General features: G+C 45.9%; 1 protein-coding gene across 1 annotated transcript in view; it reads right to left on the reverse strand.

The window, feature by feature from the left end:
• Window positions 1–3,222: 3,222 nt before the first annotated feature.
• The window catches only part of LOC129811281 (tandem C2 domains nuclear protein-like), a 41,617-nt gene continuing 22,611 nt past the window's right edge, over window positions 3,223–22,228 (reverse strand). Inside the window, exons 10-12 of the mRNA XM_055862456.1 lie at window positions 8,832–8,937; window positions 5,227–5,423; window positions 3,223–3,574 (exon numbers count right to left, since the gene is read on the reverse strand). Coding sequence (XP_055718431.1) covers window positions 3,464–3,574; window positions 5,227–5,423; window positions 8,832–8,937 — 414 coding nt within the window. The 3' untranslated portion in view covers window positions 3,223–3,463. The remainder of the gene's footprint in view (window positions 3,575–5,226; window positions 5,424–8,831; window positions 8,938–22,228) is intronic.

The raw sequence follows: 22,228 nt of genomic DNA on the forward strand, positions 1-22,228 counted from the left end.
GTGTCTGATTGCCAACATGAAAACCTGTTACACACCAGACCTGGTGTTTTAAATACTAATCAAAATCATTTCATATACTTTATCTGTGCTTGATTGAGCTAGCCTGTTGCATTGAAAACCATTAGAGAAGTGTTGACAGCACTTCCTGCCAGACACTCCAGACGGTCTAAGAGCGTGGCCAAACCCGGCACGTTGATTTCATCCGTGAGTTCCAATAATTACTGAAATGGGGAGTCGTACGTCGGACAGCGGAGATGACGGTGTACTTAACTAACAAAACGTCTATCCGTTTTCACAAACAAAACGTCTATCCGTTTTCACAAACAAAACGTCTATCCGTTTTCACAAACAAAACGTCTATCCGTTTTCACAAACAAAACGTCTATCCGTTTTCACAAACAAAACGTTCAGATGATTTTGAACTTTTGGACGGGCCCACTTGAAACGTTAGCCAATTAGAAGAGGACATGCGCCCGGACCAGTGACCAGTGTACTGGTTCTCATTTGGTGTCCGTTCTCATCTGATCTGTTTGGACGCCCGAAAGCAAACCCTGCAAGTATTTAAACCCAAGTCTTTTACAACCCCCTAAAGATCAAACTAGGCAGTACCTCATGTAAATTAGGGACACAGATTCTCATGTCCTCTGTGTTAGCCACACCCTTTGCTCCCAGAATGGTGTTGAGTGAAAGGGGCTGTTGAGTGAAAGGTGCTGTTGACTGAAAGGTGCTGTTGAGTGAAAGTAGCTGTTGACTGAAAGGTGCTGTTGACTGAAAGGTGCTGTTGACTGAAAGGAGCTGTTGACTGAGCGGTGCTGTTGACTGAAAGGTGCTGTTGACTGAGCGGTGCTGTTTACTGAAAGGTGCTGTTGACTGAGCGGTGCTGTTTACTGAAAGGTGCTGTTGACTGAAAGGTGCTGTTGAGTGAAAGGTGCTGTTGAGTGAAAGGTGCTGTTGACTGAAAGGTGCTGTTGACTGAAAGGTGCTGTTGAGTGAAAGGTGCTGTTGACTGAAAGGTGCTGTTGAGTGAAAGGAGCTGTTGACTGAAAGGTGCTGTTGACTGAAAGGTGCTGTTGACTGAAAGGAGCTGTTGACTGAAAGGTGCTGTTGACTGAAAGGTGCTGTTGACTGAGCGGTGCTGTTTACTGAAAGGTGCTGTTGACTGAGCGGTGCTGTTGACTGAAAGGTGCTGTTGAGTGAAAGGTGCTGTTGACTGAAGGGTGCTGTTGAGTGAAAGGTGCTGTTGACTGAAAGGTGCTGTTGACTGAAAGGTGCTGTTGACTGAGCGGTGCTGTTGACTGAGCGGTGCTGTTGAGTGAAAGGTGCTGTTGACTGAATAGAGCCCTAAGTCTTCAGCTTTACAGACTGAATAGAGCCCTAAGTCTTCAGCTTTACAGACTGAGTGGAGCTCTAAGTCTTCCGCTTTACAGACTGAATAGAGCCCCAAGTCTTCAGCTTTACAGACTGAATAGAGCCCTAAGTCTTCAGCTTTACAGACTGAATAGAGAGTCTTCAGCTTTACAGACTGAATAGAGCCCTAAGTCTTCAGCTTTACAGACTGAATAGAGCTCTAAGTATTCAGCTTTACAGACTGAATAGAGAGTCTTCAGCTTTACAGACTGAATAGAGCCCTAAGTCTTCAGCTTTACAGACTGAATAGAGCTCTAAGTCTTCAGCTTTACAGACTGAATAGAGAGTCTTCAGCTTTACAGACTGAATAGAGCTCTAAGTCTTCAGCTTTACAGACTGAATAGAGCCCTAAGTCTTCAGCTTTACAGACTGAATAGAGCTCTAAGTCTTCAGCTTTACAGACTGAATAGAGAGTCTTCAGCTTTACAGACTGAATAGAGCCCTAAGTCTTCAGCTTTACAGACTGAATAGAGCTCTAAGTCTTCAGCTTTACAGACTGAATAGAGAGTCTTCAGCTTTACAGACTGAATAGAGCTCTAAGTCTTCAGCATTACAGACTGAATAGAGCCCTAAGTTTTCAGCTTTACAGACTGAATAGAGCGCTAAGTCTTCAGCTTTACAGACTGAATAGAGCTCTAAGTCTTCAGCTTTACAGACTGAATAGAGCCCTAAGTCTTCAGATTTACAGACTGAATAGAGCCCCAAGTCTTCAGCTTTACAGACTGAATAGAGCCCTAAGTCTTCAGCTTTACAGACTGAATAGAGCCCTAAGTCTTCCGCTTTACAGACTGAAAATAGAGCTCTAAGTCTTCAGCTTTACAGACTGAATAGAGCCCTAAGTCTTCAGCTTTACAGACTGAATAGAGCCCCAAGTCTTCAGCTTTACAGACTGAATAGAGCTCTAAGTCTTCAGCTTTACAGACTGAATAGACCTAAGTCTTCAGCTTTACAGACTGAATAGAGCTCTAAGTCTTCAGCTTTACCGACTGAATAGAGCCCTAAGTATTCAGCTTTACAGACTGAATAGACCCCTAAGTCTTCAGCTTTACAGACTAAATATAGCCCCAAGTCTTCAGCTTTACCGACTGAATAGAGCCCTAAGTCTTCAGCTTTACAGACTGAATAGAGTCTTCAGCTTTACAGACTGAATAGAGCTCTAAGTCTTCAGCTTTACAGACTGAATAGAGCCCTAAGTCTTCAGCTTTACAGACTGAATAGAGACCTAAGTCTTCAGCTTTATAGACTGAATAGAGCTCTAAGTCTTCAGCTTTACAGACTGAATAGAGCTCTAAGTCTTCAGCTTTACAGACTGAATAGAGCCCTAAGTCTTCAGCTTTACAGACTGAATAGAGCCCTAAGTCTTCAGCTTTACAGACCGAATAGAGACCCTTAAATATGTGGAAAACACTAAACAGTGTGAGCACAAGAGATGCAGAAGACCAGGGATTCATCAGGACCAACAATGAGAACACATTAACTCTGGGGTACAATTACTCCTAGCAATTCATGCAACAGAACTTTATACATTTTTTATTTAATCTTTATTTAACAAGGCAAGTCAGTTAAGAACAAATTCTTATTTACAATGACGGCCTACTGGGGAACAGTGGGGTTAACTGCCTTGTTCAGGGGGCAGAACGACAGTTTTTTTTTTACCTTGTCAGCTCGGGGATTCGAACTAGCAACATTTCGGTTACTGGCCCAATGCTCTAACCACTAGGCTACCTGCCGCCAAATATCTGTCATCTAAAATATTATATTATATCAACTGAACATACAACATAGGACACTACACAAAAACAAGTCTATGCAACATAAATGTGTTAGATACTTTATTTACAAAATAATACAAGGTCATTATTTTCTTTAGGAATGTAGTGAAGTAAAAGTAAAAGTTGGCAAACATATAAATAGTAAAGTAAAGTACAGATACCTTCAAAAACGTCTCATGTAGTACTTTAAAGTATTATTACTTAAGTACTTTACACCACTGGGTGGCGGTACAGGTGAGGCTGTCAACTCCTTTAGGGACACTGTGTGAATTTATACAGGTGTGTCAGAATCCGTTGAGTCTGTGCCATACAGCCACCACCTTCTCAGGGTGAGACATGGTGTCCCTCCATTGCTCCGCTGCTTCCTGTGTCGGGCTGTCGAAGCCAAGGTGAACCTGTAGGAGCAGTTATGAAAGTTATGGAACTGGCCTCTAATCTTAGAACTCAATTTAGGACCTTCTCACCTGTGCATCAGTCAGCCCAGCTGGTATTTCATACCTGCTGGTCTGTGCATCAGTCAGCCCAGCTGGTATTTCATACCTGCTGGTCTGTGCATCAGTCAGCCCAGCTGGTATTTCAGACCTGCTGGCCTGTGCATCAGTCAGCCCAGCTGGTATTTCAGACCTGCTGGTCTGTGCATCAGTCAGCCCAGCTGGTATTTAAGACCTGCTGGTCTGTGCATCAGTCAGACCAGCTGGTATTTCAGACCTGCTGGTCTGTGCATCAGTCAGACCAGCTGGTATTTCAGACCTGCTGGTCTGTGCATCAGTCAGCCCAGCTGGTATTTAAGACCTGCTGGTCTGTGCATCAGTCAGCCCAGCTGGTATTTAAGACCTGCTGGTCCGTGCATCAGTCAGTTCTTGAGAGAGTAACACCTTTTGTTGGCTCTCGTTATCTAAGTTCTGAAACAAAGCCTTTTATGTGTGTTGTTCCCTGTTTCCTTTAGATCAAGTTTCTATTGACTCTCTATCCTTAATTAGTGTGGGGTTTTCTATTTCCTTTAAATGTGGTTTCTATTGACTCTCTATCCTTAATTAGTGTGGGGTTTTCTATTTCCTTTAAATGTGGTTTCTATTGTTGTGGGATTTTCTTCTCCCTTCCCTAGGCACATTTAGTCGGCACATTTCCTAGTTGCTTGTCAACTTTCAGTGGAGGCCCTCATGGGTGTCTTTCAGTACCCCTTCCTGTTTTGGTTGTCAAAGTGTTTTGTTGGTTAGTTGCCTTTGTTGTGAGCAACATTTTGAGTTTGTCTTGTTGGGAACGTAACAGGTGGAAGTGAGTGTCAAATCCACAACAGCCCCTGGCATTACACCTTAAGCAGACATTTGCAATTGGCTGCACGAAGTCGCATTGAGAGAAATCCTTATGTAGCCTTGTAATCCACACCTTGATTAGGCTGATAGAAATGATGAAATATTCATATATTATTTTTGTTTTATTGATTTTTCAATTTCAATGTCATTAATTCTATATAGCCTACACTTTCTCGTTCTAAACTTCTAGCTCAAGTGAGACGGGTGTGGCTTCATGACAATGATCACAAGAGCAACTGCTCACCGATATTGACATCTCCGACACCGCCAAAACATCTAATCAAATCAAAGTTTATTTGTCACGTGCGCCAAATACAACAGGTGTAGACCTTACAGTGAAATGCTTACTTACAGGCTCTAACCAATAGTGCAAAAAAAGGTATTAGGTGAACAATAGGTAGGTAAAGAAATAAAACAACAGTAAAAAGACAGGCTATATACAGTAGCGGGGCTATAAAAGTAGCGAGGCTACATACAGACAACGATCAGCTATGCAGGTGTCGGCTATCGCCGGTTAATGCTTGATCTGATTAAATCTAGGGTCTCTATTTAATCTGGAAAGCTGAAGCGTTACAGATTCCGCGATAGAAACGTAAAAGTAATTTCAGATTGCAGCGTTTACCATGAATGCAGTCTCTGCTAAAGTTGGAATATCGCCTTTAAATTTCAATCATGCCGTAAAGCTGAACTTCCGCTATTTGGATTGAATAGAGCAACTAGGGCCTTCGTCTCACCTGTCCTAGGTAGCGTTTCCGTCTGACATGACTGCGGCTGTAGAATTTGACTGACAGCAGGAAGTCCTGGTCCAGAGATAAGGGGAAGTAGAAAGACTCAGTCCAGGTCAGCTGACCTCCGGAGGACTTCAGGGCGTGAGTCTTCTTCTTCATCACCATCCTGCCCGGCAGGTGCATCTCTACCTTCACAAAGAACGCTGGTTGATGGACAAGGGAAGCACAAGGGGAAATGGTTACTTAGTAGACTGTGTGTATACAACTGGCAGATTTTAAAATGGTTCCAAGTTGAAGCTCTCTAACTCACCCTAAACCTAACCTTAACCAATTTTCAAACCGGTTAAATATCCACATCCTGTTCATTAAAACACATTTTCTCTGTTACAAAGAATGACATACACTATATATACAAAAGTATGTGGACACTCCTTCAATTAGTGGATTTGGCCCGTTTCAGCCACACATGTTACTGACAGGTGTATAAAATCGAGCACACAGCCATGCAATCTCCATAGACAAACATTGGTAGTAGACTGGCCTTACTGAAGAGCTCAGTGACTTTCAATATAGCTTTCCAACAAGTCAGTTTGTCAAATTTCTGCCCTGTGAAGTGGAAATTTCTAGGAGCAACAACGGCTCAGCCGTGAAGTGGTAGGCCACACAAGCTCAAAGAACGGAACCACCGAATGCTGAAACACTTAGGGTGTAGAAATCATCAGTCCTCGGTTGCAACACTTACTACTGAGTTCCAAACTGCCTCTGGAAGCAACGTCAGCACAAAAACTGTTCGTCGGGGGCTTAATGAGATGGGTTTCCATGGCCGAGCTGCCGCACACAAGCATAAGATCACCATGCGCAATGCCAAGCGTTGGCCGGAGTGGTGAAAAGCTCGCCGCCATTGGACTCTGGAGCAGTGGAAACTTGTTCTCTGGAGTGATGAATCACACTTCACCATCTGGTATGGATGTCATAAGGTGAATGCACCAATTTGTAAGTCGCTCTGGATAAGAGCGTCTGCTAAATGACTTAAATGTAAATGTAATGTAATGGTAGTCCGACGGATTAATCTAGGTTTGGCGGATGCCAGGAGAACGCTACCTGCCCCAATACATAATGCTAAATGTCATTTGGTGTAGGAGGAATAATGGTCTGGGGCTGTTTTTCATGGTTTGGGCCCCTCAGTTCCAGAAAAGGGAAATCTTAACACTACAGCATACAATGACATTCTAGACAATTCTGTGCTTCAAACGTTATGGCAACAGTTTGGGGAAGGTCCTTTCCTGTTTCAGCATGACAATGCCCCGGTGCACAAAGCGAGGTCCATACAGAACTGGTTTGACGATATCGGTGTAGAAGAAGTTGACAGGCCTGCACAGAGCCCTGACCTCAACCCCATACTTTTGGTCATATAGGGTACTTCTTCCTATTAGTACATATAATACATGTTGGGATCAGACTATGTAGACCCCTACCCTGGCTGAGTGGAACAGGGAGGTTATAACAGATATATAACAGACTATGTAGACCCCTACCCTGGCTGAGTGGAGCTGGGAGGTTATAACAGATATATAACATACTATGTAGACCCCTACCCTGGCTGAGTGGAGCTGGGAGGTTATAACAGGTATATATCAGACTATGTAGACCCCTACCCTGGCTGAGTGGAGCTGGGAGGTTATAACAGGTATATATCAGACTATGTAGACCCCTACCCTGGCTGAGTGGAGCTGGGAGGTTATAACAGATATATAACCGACTATGTAGACCCCTACCCTGGCTGAGTGGAACAGGAAGGTTATAACAGGTATATAACCAACTAAGTAGACCCCCTACCCTGGCTGAGTGGAACAGGGAGGTTATAACAGACTATGTAGACCCCTACCCTGGCTGAGTGGAGCAGGGAGGTCATAACAGATATATAACAGACTATGTAGACCCCTACCCTGGCTGAGTGGAGCAGGGAGGTTATAACAGATATATAACAGACTATGTAGACCCCTACCCTGGCTGAGTGGAACAGGGAGGTTATAACAGACTATGTAGACCCCTACCCTGGCTGAGTGGAACAGGAAGGTTATAACAGATATATAACAGACTCTGTAGACCCCTACCCTGGCTGAGTGGAACAGGGAGGTTATAACAGACTATGTAGACCCCTACCCTGGCTGAGTGGAACAGGAAGGTTATAACAGATATATAACAGACTATGTAGACCCCTACCCTGGCTGAGTGGAACAGGGAGGTTATAACATACTATGTAGACCCCTACCCTGGCTGAGTGGAACAGGAAGGTTATAACAGATATATAACAGACTATGTAGACCCCCTACCCTGGCTGAGTGGAGCTGGGAGGTTATAACAGATATATAACAGACTATGTAGACCCCTACCCTGGCTGAGTGGAACAGGGAGGTTATAACAGATATATAACAGACTATGTAGACCCCCTACCCTGGCTGAGTGGAGCTGGGAGGTTATAACAGATATATAACAGACTATGTAGACCCCTACCCTGGCTGAGTGGAACAGGAAGGTTATAACAGATATATAACAGACTATGTAGACCCCTACCCTGGCTGAGTGGAACAGGGAGGTTATAACATACTATGTAGACCCCTACCCTGGCTGAGTGGAACAGGAAGGTTATAACAGATATATAACAGACTATGTAGACCCCCTACCCTGGCTGAGTGGAGCTGGGAGGTTATAACAGATATATAACAGACTATGTAGACCCCTACCCTGGCTGAGTGGAACAGGGAGGTTATAACAGATATATAACAGACTATGTAGACCCCTACCCTGGCTGAGTGGAACAGGAAGGTTATAACAGATATATAACAGACTCTGTAGACCCCTACCCTGGCTGAGTGGAACAGGGAGGTTATAACATATATATAACAGACTATGTAGACCCCTACCCTGGCTGAGTGGAACAGGGAGGTTATAACAGACTATGTAGACCCCTACCCTGGCTGAGTGGAACAGGGAGGTTATAACAGATATATAACCGGCTATGTAGACCCCTACCCTGGCTGAGTGGAGCTGGGAGGTTATAACAGATATATAACAGACTATGTAGACCCCTACCCTGGCTGAGTGGAGCAGGGAGGTTATAACAGATATATAACAGACTATGTAGACCCCTACCCTGGCTGAGTGGAGCAGGGAGGTTATAACAGATATATAACAGACTATGTAGACCCCTACCCTGGCTGAGTGGAACAGGGAGGTTATAACAGACTCTGTAGACCCCTACCCTGGCTGAGTGGAACAGGAAGGTTATAACAGATATATAACAGACTGTGTAGACCCCTACCCTGGCTGAGTGGAACAGGGAGGTTATAACAGATATATAACAGACTATGTAGACACCTACCCTGGCTGAGTGGAACAGCGAGGTTATAACAGATATATAACAGACTATGTAGACCCCTACCCTGGCTGAGTGGAACAGGGAGGTTATAACAGACTATGTAGACCCCTACCCTGGCTGAGGGGAACAGGGAGGTTATAACAGATATATAACAGACTATGTAGACCCCTACCCTGGCTGAGTGGAGCAGGGAGGTTATAACAGATATATAACAGACTATGTAGACCCCTACCCTGGCTGAGTGGAACAGGGAGGTTCTGGGCAGCGAGGACCTGCAGTTGGATACGTCCGTTAACAGGCTGGAAGCAGGTGGCCAGGTGCAGCTCAGCGTGACACACCTGGAGAAGGAGTGAGAACATCAGACGCTGGAGACAGTAGGTAAACGTTTCCACAGTTCAAAACAACATCATGTTGCTGAACATTCTGGTCCCTCTCCCAGATGGCTGTACTTGGTTAGGTAGCTACAGTGCCTTCAGGAACTATTCACACCCACTGGCCTTCACACGCTACCCCATCAAGTGGAATTATATCTACAAATTAATACAAATGAAAGGATGAAATGTCTTGAGTCAATAAGTATTGAACCCCCTTTGTTATGGCAAGCCTAAATAAGTTCAGGAGTAAACATTTGCTTAACAAGTCAAATAATAAGTCCCATGGACTCACACTGTGTGCAATAATAATGAAGATGATTTTTGAATGACTATCTCATCTCTGTACTCAACACACACAATTAACTGTATGGTCCTTCAGTCAAGCAGTGAATTTCAAACACAGATTTAACCACAAAGACCAGGGAGGTTTTCCAATGCCTCACAAATAGGGGCACCTATTGGTAGATTTAAAAAAAAAAAACAGGCATTGAATATCCCTTTGAGCATGGTGAAGTTATTAATTATGCTTTGTATGGTGTATCAATGCACCCAGTCACTACAAAGATACAGGCCTAACTCAGTTGCAGGAGAGGAAGGAAACAGCTCAGGGATTTCACCATGAGGCCAATGGTGACTTTAAAACAGTTACAGAGTTTAATGGCTGGAGAAAACTGGAGAAATAGGGGAAAACTGAGGATGGATCAACAACATCTAGTTACTCCACAATACTAACCTAATTGACTAAAGTAAAACTGAAAAAATTGTGGAAAAGAAATGTACTTTATGTCCTGAATATGGGCGGCAGGGTAGCCTAGTGGTTAGAGCGTTGGACTAGTAACCGAAAGGTTGCAGTTCAAATCCCCGAGCTGACAAGGTACAAATCTGTCGTTCTGCCCCTGAACAAGGCAGTTAACCCACTGTTCCTAGGCTGTCATTGTAAATAAGAATTTGTTCTTAACTGACTTGCCAAGTTAAATAAAGGTTAAAATAAATAAATACAAAGCATTATGTTGGGGGAAATCCAACACGACACATCACTGAGTACCACTCTCCATATTTTATTTTATTTATTTAACCAGGCAAGTCAGTTAAGAACAAAATCTTACTTTACAATGATGGCCAACCCCGGCCAAACCCTCTGCTAACCCGGACGACGCTAGACCAATTTTGCGCAGCCCTATGGGACTCCCGATCACGGCCGGTTGGTATACAGCCCGGGATCGAACCAGGGTCTGTAGTGATGCCTCTAGCACTGAGGTGCAGTGCCTTAGACCGCTGCGCCACTCGGGAGCCCTTATGACCAGTCAGAATAGCAATTCTATGTATTTTTTCTTTAATGAGTCTGACCCGAAGGATATACTGCTCTTAGAACATTGGACGAGTAACCGAAAGGTTGCTAGATCGAATCCTCGAGCTGGCAAGGTAAAAATCTCTAGTTCTGCCCCTGAGCAAGGCAGTTGACCCACTGTTCCCCAGGTGCCGAAGACGTGGATGTCGATTAAGGCAGCCCCCCTGCACCTCTCTGATTGAGGGGTTGGGTTAAATGGGGAAGTCACAGTTCAGTTGAAGGCATTCAGTTGTACAACTGACAAGGTATCCCCCTTTCCCTTTCCCTTTCCTCCCAAACCAGGCCCAAACCCCCATAATTCGTGTGAGGAGGAGACGCCGTTCCAGGGGTCGAAGAGCTGTAGACCACACTACCAACCAAGAGAGTTTGTATCTATATTCTTCATAGCCTTCTATTTACCACCACAAAATGATGCTGGCACTAACACCACACTCAACGAGCTGTTTCTGGCCAGAAGTAAACAAGAAAAAGTTCATTCAGAGGCGCCGTCCTAGTGGCCGTGGACTTTAATGCAGGGAAACTGAAATCTGTCTGACCTCATTTTCACCAGTATGTTTACCTGTGCAACTAGAGGTGAAAAAAAAACACTAGATGACCTTTACTCCACACACAGAGATGCATACAAAGCTCTCACTCGCCCTCCATTTGGCAAATCTTATTTTTGTTTTTATTATAAAACATTCTTTACCCCTTTTTCGTGGTATCCAATTGATAGTTAAAGTCTCGTCCCATCGCTGCAACTCCCGTACGGACTCGGGAGAGGCAAAGGTCAAGCGCCGCGCGTCCTCCGAAACTCAACTCAGCCAAGCCGCACTACTTCTTGACATAATGTCCAGAAGACAGCCGCACCAATGTGTCAGAGGAAACCCCGTATACCTGGCGACCGTGTCAGCGTGCACTGCGCCCAGCCCGCCACTGGAGTCACTATTTAACCCTCTCCTAACCCGGACGACGCTGGGCCAATTGTGCGCCGCCTCATTGGTCTCCCGGACGCCGCCGGCTGCGACAGAGCCTGGACTCGAACCAAGATCTCTAGTGGCACAGCTAGCACTGCGATGCAGTGCCTTAGACCACAGCGCAACTCGGGAGGCCCTTCCATTTGGCAAATCTGACCATAACTCTATCCTCCTGATTCCTGCTTACAAGCACAAAACTAAAACAGGAAGTACCAGCGACACGCTCGACACAGAAGTGGTCCAATGAAGCGGACGCTAAGCTACAGGACTGTTTCGCTAGCACACAAGGACCAGGACAGTAAAGGCTAAAACTCTTTCAAGGAGAGGGACAGTAAAGGAGAGGGACAGTAAAGGAGAGGGACAGTAAAGGAGAGGGACAGTAAAGGAGAGGGACAGTAAAGGAGCGGGACAGTAAAGGAGAGGGACAGTAAAGGAGAGGGACAGTAAAGGAGCGGGACAGTAAAGGAGCGGGACAGTAAAGGAGAGGGACAGTAAAGGAGAGGGACAGTAAAGGAGCGGGACAGTAAAGGAGAGGGACAGTAAAGGAGAGGGACAGTAAAGGAGCGGGACAGTAAAGGAGAGGGACAGTAAAGGAGAGGGACAGTAAAGGAGAGGGACAGTAAAGGAGAGGGACAGTAAAGGAGCGGGACAGTAAAGGAGAGGGACAGTAAAGGAGAGGGACAGTAAAGGAGAGGGACAGTAAAGGCTAAAACTCTTTCAAGGAGCGGGACAGTAAATGAAAGGGACAGTAAAGGAGAGGGACAGTAAAGGAGCGGGACAGTAAAGGAGAGGGACAGTAAAGGAGAGGGACAGTAAAGGAGAGGGACAGTAAAGGAGAGGGACAGTAAAGGAGAGGGACAGTAAAGGAGAGGGACAGTAAAGGCTAAAACTCTTTCAAGGAGAGGGACAGTAAAGGAGAGGGACAGTAAAGGAGAGGGACAGTAAAGGAGAGGGACAGTAAAGGAGAGGGACAGTAAAGGCTAAAACTCTTTCAAGGAGAGGGACAGTAAAGGAGAGGGACAGTAAAGGAGAGGGACAGTAAAGGAGAGGGACAGTAACGAAGCGGGACAGTAAAGGAGAGGGACAGTAAAGGAGAGGGACAGTAAAGGAGAGGGACAGTAAAGGCTAAAACTCTTTCAAGGAGAGGGACAGTAAAGGAGAGGGACAGTAAAGGAGAGGGACAGTAAAGGAGAGGGACAGTAACGAAGCGGGACAGTAAAGGAGAGGGACAGTAAAGGAGAGGGAGAGTAAAGGAGAGGGACAGTAAAGGAGAGGGACAGTAAAGGCTAAAACTCTTTCAAGGAGAGGGACAGTAAAGGAGAGGGACAGTAAAGGAGAGGGACAGTAACGAAGCGGGACAGTAAAGGAGAGGGACAGTAAAGGAGAGGGACAGTAAAGGAGAGGGACAGTAATGGAGAGGGATAGTAAAGGAGAGGGACAGTAAAGGAGAGGGACAGTAAAGGAGAGGGACAGTAAAGGAGCGGGACAGTAAAGGAGCGGGACAGTAAAGGAGAGGGACAGTAAAGGAGAGGGACAGTAAAGGAGCGGGAGAGTAAAGGAGAGGGACAGTAAAGGAGAGGGACAGTAAAGGACAGGGACAGTAAAGGAGAGGGACAGTAAAGGAGAGGGACAGTAAAGGAGAGGGACAGTAAAGAAGCGGGACAGTAAAGGAGAGGGACAGTAAAGGAGAGGGACAGTAAATGAGTGGGACAGTAAAGGGGAGGGACAGTAAAGGAGAGGGACAGTAAAGGAGAGGGACAGTAAAGGAGAGGGAGAGTAAAGGAGAGGGACAGTAAAGGAGAGGGACAGTAAAGGAGCGGGACAGTAACGAAGCGGGACAGTAAAGGAGAGGGACAGTAAAGGAGAGGGACAGTAACGGAGAGGGACAGTAAAGGAGAGGGACAGTAAAGGAGAGGGACAGTAACGAAGCGGGACAGTAAAGGAGAGGGACAGTAAAGGAGAGGGACAGTAAAGGACAGGGACAGTAAAGGAGAGGGACAGTAAAGGAGCGGGACAGTAAAGGAGAGGGACAGTAAAGGAGAGGGACAGTAAAGGAGAGGGACAGTAAAGGAGCGGGACAGTAAAGGAGAGGGACAGTAAAGGAGAGGGACAGTAACGAAGCGGGACAGTAAAGGAGAGGGACAGTAAAGGAGCGGGACAGTAACGAAGCGGGACAGTAAAGGAGAGGGACAGTAACGAAGCGGGACAGTCAAGGAGAGGGACAGTAAAGGAGCGGGACAGTAAAGGAGAGGGACAGTAAAGGAGAGGGACAGTAACGAAGCGGGACAGTAAAGGAGAGGGACAGTAAAGGAGAGGGACAGTAACGAAGCGGGACAGTAAAGGAGAGGGACAGTAAAGGAAAGGGACAGTAAAGGAGAGGGACAGTAAAGGAGAGGGATAGTAAAGGAGAGGGACAGTAAAGGAGAGGGACAGTAAAGGAGAGGGACAGTAAAGGAGCGGGACAGTAAAGGAGCGGGACAGTAAAGGAGAGGGACAGTAAAGGAGAGGGACAGTAAAGGAGAGGGACAGTAAAGGAGAGGGACAGTAAAGGAGCGGGAGAGTAAAGGAGAGGGACAGTAAAGGAGAGGGACAGTAAAGGAGAGGGACAGTAAAGGAGCGGGACAGTAAAGGAGAGGGACAGTAAAGGAGAGGGACAGTAAAGGAGAGGGACAGTAAAGGCTAAAACTCTTTCAAGGAGAGGGACAGTAAAGGAGAGGGACAGTAAAGGAGAGGGACAGTAACGAAGCGGGACAGTAAAGGAGAGGGACAGTAAAGGAGAGGGACAGTAAAGGAGAGGGACAGTAAAGGAGAGGGACAGTAACGAAGCGGGACAGTAAAGGAGAGGGACAGTAAAGGAGAGGGACAGTAAAGGAGAGGGACAGTAAAGGAGAGGGACAGTAAAGGAGCGGGACAGTAAAGGAGAGGGACAGTAAAGGAGAGGGACAGTAAAGGAGCGGGAGAGTAAAGGAGAGGGACAGTAAAGGAGAGGGACAGTAAAGGACAGGGACAGTAAAGGAGAGGGACAGTAAAGGAGAGGGACAGTAAAGGAGAGGGACAGTAAAGGAGCGGGACAGTAAAGGAGAGGGACAGTAAAGGAGAGGGACAGTAAAGGAGAGGGACAGTAAATGAGAGGGACAGTAAAGGAGAGGGACAGTAAAGGAGAGGGAGAGTAAAGGAGAGGGACAGTAAAGGAGAGGGACAGTAAAGGAGCGGGACAGTAACGAAGCGGGACAGTAAAGGAGCGGGACAGTAAAGGAGAGGGACAGTAACGGAGAGGGACAGTAAAGGAGAGGGACAGTAAAGGAGAGGGACAGTAACGAAGCAGGACAGTAAAGGAGAGGGACAGTAAAGGAGAGGGACAGTAAAGGACAGGGACAGTAAAGGAGAGGGACAGTAAAGGAGCGGGACAGTAAAGGAGAGGGACAGTAAAGGAGAGGGACAGTAAAGGAGAGGGACAGTAAAGGAGCGGGACAGTAAAGGAGAGGGACAGTAAAGGAGAGGGACAGTAAAGGAGAGGGACAGTAAAGGAGAGGGACAGTAAAGGAGAGGGACAGTAACGAAGCGGGACAGTAAAGGAGCGGGACAGTAAAGGAGCGGGACAGTAACGAAGCGGGACAGTAAAGGAGAGGGACAGTAACGAAGCGGGACAGTAAAGGAGAGGGACAGTAAAGGAGAGGGACAGTAAAGGAGGGGGACAGTAAAGGAGAGGGACAGTAAAGGAGAGGGACAGTAAAGGAGAGGGACAGTAAAGGAGAGGGACAGTAAAGAAGCGGGACAGTAAAGGAGTGGGACAGTAAAGGAGAGGGACAGTAAAGGAGAGGGACAGTAAAGGAGAGGGACAGTAAAGGAGAGGGACAGTAACGAAGCGGGACAGTAAAGGAGAGGGACAGTAAAGGAGAGGGACAGTAAAGGAGCGGGACAGTAAAGGAGAGGGACAGTAAAGGAGAGGGACAGTAAAGGAGCGGGACAGTAAAGGAGAGGGACAGTAAAGGAGAGGGACAGTAAAGAAGAGGGACAGTAAAGGAGCGGGACAGTAAAGGAGAGGGACAGTAAAGGAGAGGGACAGTAAAGGAGAGGGACAGTAAAGGAGTGGGACAGTAAAGGAGAGGGACAGTAAAGAAGCGGGACAGTAAAGGAGCGGGACAGTAAAGGAGAGGGACAGTAAAGGAGAGGGACAGTAAAGGAGAGGGACAGTAAAGGAGAGGGACAGTAACGAAGCGGGACAGTAAAGGAGAGGGACAGTAAAGGAGAGGGACAGTAAAGGAGCGGGACAGTAAAGGAGAGGGACAGTAAAGGAGAGGGACAGTAAAGGAGCGGGACAGTAAAGGAGAGGGACAGTAAAGGAGAGGGACAGTAAAGGAGAGGGACAGTAAAGGAGCGGGACAGTAAAGGAGCGGGACAGTAAAGGAGAGGGACAGTAAAGAAGCGGGACAGTAAAGGAGAGGGACAGTAAAGGAGCGGGACAGTAAAGGAGAGGGACAGTAAAGAAGCGGGACAGTAAAGGAGAGGGACAGTAAAGGAGCGGGACAGTAAAGGAGAGGGAGAGTAAAGGAGAGGGACAGTAAAGGAGTGGGACAGTAAAGGAGAGGGACAGTAAAGAAGCGGGACAGTAAAGGATTGGGACAGTAAAGGAGCGGGACAGTAAAGGAGAGGGACAGTAAAGGAGAGGGACAGTAAAGGAGCGGGACAGTAAAGGAGCGGGACAGTAAAGGAGAGGGACAGTAAAGGAGCGGGACAGTAAAGGAGAGGGACAGTAAAGGAGAGGGACAGTAAAGGAGAGGGATAGTAAAGGAGAGGGACAGTAAAGGAGAGGGACAGTAATCCTGACGCTTTTATGAAATCCTGCTACGACCATCAAACAGTCAAAACGTCAATACAGGATAAAGATCGAATCCTACTACTACTCTCCCTCTCTCTCTCCCTCCCCCCCTCTCCCTCTCTCTCTCTCGTTGTCTCTGTCTCTCTCTCTCTCTCTCTCGTTGTCTCTGTCTCTCTCTCGCTGTCTGTCTCTCTCTCTCTCACTTTCTCTCTCGCTATCTCTCTATGTCTCTCTCTCTCTGTCAAGCAGGGTTGGTCCTGGTCAGTCCCTGGATGGGAGAACAGATGCTGCTGGAAGTGGTGTTGGAGGGCCAGTAGGAGGCACTCTTTCCTCTGGTCTAAAAAATATCCCAATGCCCCAGGGCAGTGATTGGGGACACTGCCCTGTGTAGGGTGCTGTCTTTCGGATGGGACGTTAAACGGGTGTCCTGACTCTCTGAGGTCATTAAAGATCCCATGGCACTTATCGTAAGAGTAGGGGTGTTAACCCCGGTGTCCTGGCTAAATTCCCAATCTGGCCCTCAAACCATCATGGTCACCTAATAATCCCCAGTTTACAATTGTCTCATTCATCCCCCTCCTCTCCACCGTAACTATTCCCCAGGTCGTTGCTGCAAATGAGAACGTGTTCTCAGTCAACTTACCTGGTAAAATAACGGTAAAATAAAAAAATATAAAAAATTCAACGTCTTTATTGGCATGTGAAACATATGTTTACATTGCCAAAGCAAGTGAAGTAGATAATAAACAAAAGTGAAATAAAAACAATTCAAATGAACAGTAAATATTACAATCACAGAAGTTATAAAAGAATAAAGACATTCCAATGTCATATTATGTCTGTATACGGTGTTGTAACGATGTGCAAATAGTTAAAGTACAAAAAGGGAAAATAAATAAACATTAATATGGGTTGTATTTACAATGGTGTTTGTTCTTCACTGGTTGCCCTTTTCTTGTGGCAACAGGTCACAAATCTTGCTGCTGTGATAACACACTGGGATATTTCACCCAGTAGATATGGGAGTTTATCAAAATTGGGTTTGTTTCAAATTCTTTGTGGATCTGTGTAATCTGATGGAAATATGTGTCTCTAATATTGTCTCTCTCTCTCTCTATGTGTCTCTCTGTGTCTCTCTCTCTGTGTGTCTCTCTCTGTGCCTCTCTCTCTGTGTCTCTCTCTGTGTGTCTCTCTCTGTGCCTCTCTCTCTGTGTCTCTCTCTCTGTGTCTCTCTCTCTGTGTCTCTCTCTCTGTGTCTCTCTCTCTCTGTGTCTCTCTCTCTGTGTCTCTCTCTCTCTGTGTCTCTCTCTCTCTGTGTCTCTCTCTCTGTGTCTCTCTCTCTGTGTCTCTCTCTCTCTGTGTCTCTCTCTCTCTGTGTCTCTCTCTCTCTGTGTCTCTCTCTCTGTGTCTCTCTCTCTCTGTGTCTCTCTCTCTCTCTCTCTGGGTCTCTCTCTCTGTGCCTCTCTCTCTGTGTCTCTCTCTCTGTGTCTCTCTTTCTCTCTCTGTGCCTCTCTCTCTGTGTCTCTCTCTCTCTGTGTCTCTCTCTCTCTCTCTCTGTGTGTCTCTCTCTCTCTCTCTCTGTGTCTCTCTCTCTCTGTGTCTCTCTCTCTGTGCCTCTCTCTCTTTCTCCCCTGAATTATTTGAGGTTTGACCTACTTTCCAGGCCTCACAATTCCACCATCCATCCCAACCCCAGCCTGATGGCTTTTTCCAATAAACCTTTCACCTCCAGTTTCTGTTTCCCTAAAACTTCTCAAAAAAATTCCCCACTCCCAGATTATGCAACCCCGGAGAGGCTCCATCAATATATCAATATTGGCATGTTCCTCAATATGCCAACAGCCTGCAATAGATCAACAAAGAACAACGTTGTTTCATGACTTGGCAGACGTACGTTTTGTTCTTTACACACTGTCCTGATAAGGAGTTATAATAGGAAGATATCCACAGGCACAGAGAATAGATTACAAATTTAAATGACAAAGTCATAGGCTTTTTCCATTCTACAGGCATTTCCTCTTGGCCAGAGACCAACGACGACGACTACACCAAACTACAGGCAGAATGGGATTTGCCTTCGGGAAAGTATTCAGACCCCTTGACTTTTTCCACTTTTTGTTACATTACAGCCTTATTCTAAAATGGATTATATATTTTTTTATAAATCCTCAGCAATCTACACACAATATCTCATAATGACAAAGCAAACAGGTTTTTAGAGATTTTTGCAAATGTATTACAAATTTTAAAAAAGGAAATACCTTACTTACATAAGTATTCAGACCCTTTGCTATGAGACTCGAAATTGAGCTCAGGTGCATCCTGTTTCCCATTGACCATTCTTGATGTTTTTACAACTTGATTGGAGTCCATCTGTGGTAAATTCAATTGATTGGACATGATTTGGAAAGGCACATACCTGTCTATATAAGGTCCCACAGTTGACAGTGCATGTCAGAGCAAAAACCAAGCCTTGAGGTCAAAGGAATTGTCCGTAGAGCCCCGAAACAGGATTGTGTCAAGGCACAGATCTGGGGAAGGGTACCAAAAAATGTCTGCAGCATTGAAAGTCCCCAAGGACACAGTGACCTCCATCATTCTTAAATGGAAGATGTTTTGAACCACCGAGACTGAGCAATTGGGGACCAAGAACCTGATGGTCACTCTGACAGAGCTCTAGAGTTCCTCTGTGTAGATGGGAGAACCTTCCAGAAGAACAACCATCTCTGCAGTACTCCACCAATCAGGCCTTCATGGTAGAGTGGCCAGACGGAAGCCACTACTCAGTAAAAGAAACATGACAGCCCGCTTGGAGTTTGCCAAAAGGTACCTAAAGGACTCTCAGACCATGAGAAACAAGATTCTCTGGTCTGATGAAACCAAGATTGAACTATTTGGCCTGAATGACAAGCGTCACGTCTGGAGGAAACCTGGCACCATCCCTACGGTGAAGCATGGTGGTGGCAGCATCATGCTGTGGGGATGTTTGTCAGTGTCAGGGACTGAGAGACGAGTCAGGATCAAGGCAAAGATGAACAAAGCAAAGTACAGAGATCCTTGATGAAAACCTGCTCCAGAACGCTCAGGACCTCAGCCTGGGGTGAAGGTTTCCCTTCCAACAGAACAACAACCCTAAGCACACAGTCAAGACAACGCAGGAGTGGCTTCGGGACAAGTCTCTGAATGTCCTTGAGTCTGAACTTGAACCCGATCGAACATCTCTGGAGAGATCTGAAAATAACTGTGCGGCAACGCTCTCCATCCAGCTTGAGAGGATCTGCGGAGAATGGGAGAAACTCCCCAAATACAGGTGTGCCAAGCTTGTAGCGTCATACCCAAGAAGACTCAAGGCTGTAATCGCTGCCAAACGTGCTTCAACAAAGTTCTGAGAAAATGGTCTGAATAATTACGTAAATGTGATATTTCATATATTTAAAAAATATATATAAATTAGCAACAAATTCTAAAAACCTGTTTTTGCTTTGTCAATATTGGGTATTGTGATGTCATTATGGGGCATTGTGATGTCATTATGGGGTATTGTGATGTCATTATGGGGTATTGTGATGTCATTATAGGGTATTGTGATGTCATTATGGGGTATTGTGTGTAGATTGATGATGAAAAAAACTATTTAATCAATTTTAGAATAAGGCTGTAACGTAACAAAATGTGGAAAAAGTCAAGGGGTCTGAATACTTCCTGAGGGCACTGTAAATACAGTATGCATTATCTCAACATGTTTCACAATCATACCATACGTCCACAGAACATTATTTGTTTAAGCATAGTCTTTAAACACAATCGATTAAGGCAGCCCCCCGCACCTCTCTGATTCAGAGGGGTTGAGTTAAATGCGGAAGACACATTTCAGTTGAATAACTGACTAGGTATCCCCCTTTCCCTTTCATGAGTACAAATCTCAGGTCGCTCAGACTTCAGAATCACATGATTACTGCATCCCGAACGGCACCCTATTCCCTATGTAGTGCACTATTTTAGACCAGGGACCATAGGGCACACTATTCCCTATCTAGTGCACTACTTTAGACCAGGCCTCTGATCAAAAGTAAGGGACAGGGTGCCATTTGGAACGTAAAAATGTTTCTACAGAGAGTGAGCTCTTACGTAACATTGGCATGACATTACCATTGTAAGGAACACCAGCGTGGTACCGGTCAAAGAGACCCATTACTGCTGCTTCTCTTTTCAGAGGACAGCTACTGGCCTTTCAGCCAGGTGTATGATCACAGACCCATTTCAGCCAGGTGTATGATCACAGACCCATTTCAGCCAGGTGTATGACCCATTTCAGCCAGGTGTATGATCACAGACACATTTCAGCCAGGTGTATGATCACAGACCCATTTCAGCCAGGTGTGTGACTCATTTCAGCCAGGTGTATGATCACAGACCCATTTCAGCCAGGTGTATGACCCATTTCAGCCAGGTGTATGACTCATTTCAGCCAGGTGTATGATCACAGACACATTTCAGCCAGGTGTATGACCCATTTCAGCCAGGTGTATGATCACAGACACATTTCAGCCAGGTGTATGACCCATTTCAGCCAGGTGTATGATCACAGACACATTTCAGCCAGGAGTATGATCACAGACCCATTTCAGCCAGGTGTATGACCCATTTCAGCCAGGTGTATGATCACAGACCCATTTCAGCCAGGAGTATGATCACAAACCCATTTCAGCCAGGTGTATGATCACAAACCCATTTCAGCCAGGTGTATGATCACACACCCATTTCAGCCAGGTGTATGACCCATTTCAGCCAGGTGTGTGACCCATTTCAGCCAGGTGTGTGACCTATTTCAGCCAGGTGTATGACCCATTTCAGCCAGGTGTATGACCCATTTCAGCCAGGTGTATGACCCATTTCAGCCAGGTGTATGATCACAAACCCATTTCAGCCAGGTGTATGATCACACACCCATTTCAGCCAGGTGTATGGCCCATTTCAGCCAGGTGTATGACCCATTTCAGCCAGGTGTATGACCCATTTCAGCCAGGTGTATGACTCATTTCAGCCAGGTGTATGACCACAGACTCATTTCAGCCAGGAGTATGATCACAGACCCATGTCAGCCAGGTGTATGCCCCATTTCAGCCAGGTGTATGATCACAGACCCATTTCAGCCAGGTGTATGGCCCATTTCAGCCAGGTGTATGACCCATTTCAGCCAGGTGTATGACCCATTTCAGCCAGGTGTATGACCCTTTTCAGCCAGGTGTATGACCCATTTCAGCCAGGAGTATGACCACAGACCCATTTCAGCCAGGTGTGTGACCCATTTCAGCCAGGTGTATGATCACAGACCCATTTCAGCCAGGTGTATGATCACAGACCCATGTCAGACAGGTGTATGACCCATTTCAGCCAGGTGTATGACCCATTTCAGCCAGGTGTGTGACCCATTTCAGCCAGGTGTATGATCACAGACCCATTTCAGCCACAAGATGGACATGTTGAGGCATGACAACAACAATATGCAGAAGGACATGGTCCTGTTATGGTTAAGTACAGTTCCATAACCGTTCCAAACTTGTAGGTTTAGGATCTGGGTGTTTACAGATGTTTACAAACCCATGGACAGGACACTAGTCTATCTCCTGTTTCTGTAGTGAGACAGCTTGATGTACAGTCCACCCCCTGGACAGGACACTAGTCTATCTCCTGTTTCTGTAGTGAGACAGCTTGATGTACAGAACACCCCCTGGACAGGACACTAATATATCTCCTGTTTCTGTAGTGAGACAGCTTGATGTACAGAACACCCCATGGACAGGACACTAGTCTATCTCCTGTTTCTGTAGTGAGACAGCTTGATGTACCAGGACACCCCATGGACAGGACACTAGTCTATCTACTGTTTCTGTAGTGAGACAGCTTGATGTACAGGACACCCCATGGACAGGACACTAGTCTATCCACTGTTTCTGTAGTGAGACAGCTTGATGTACAGAACACCCCCTGGACAGGACACTAATATATCTACTGTTTCTGTAGTGAGGCAGCTTGATGTACCAGTCTTTTGAAGGGGTTGGGCTATAAGTGGAAGTCAAAATTTCGGTTGGACCTTTATGCACAATTGACCGATAAAATGAACTTAATCTT

Source organism: Salvelinus fontinalis, chromosome 15, assembly GCF_029448725.1.
Source record: "Salvelinus fontinalis isolate EN_2023a chromosome 15, ASM2944872v1, whole genome shotgun sequence".
NCBI lineage: Eukaryota > Metazoa > Chordata > Actinopteri > Salmoniformes > Salmonidae > Salvelinus > Salvelinus fontinalis.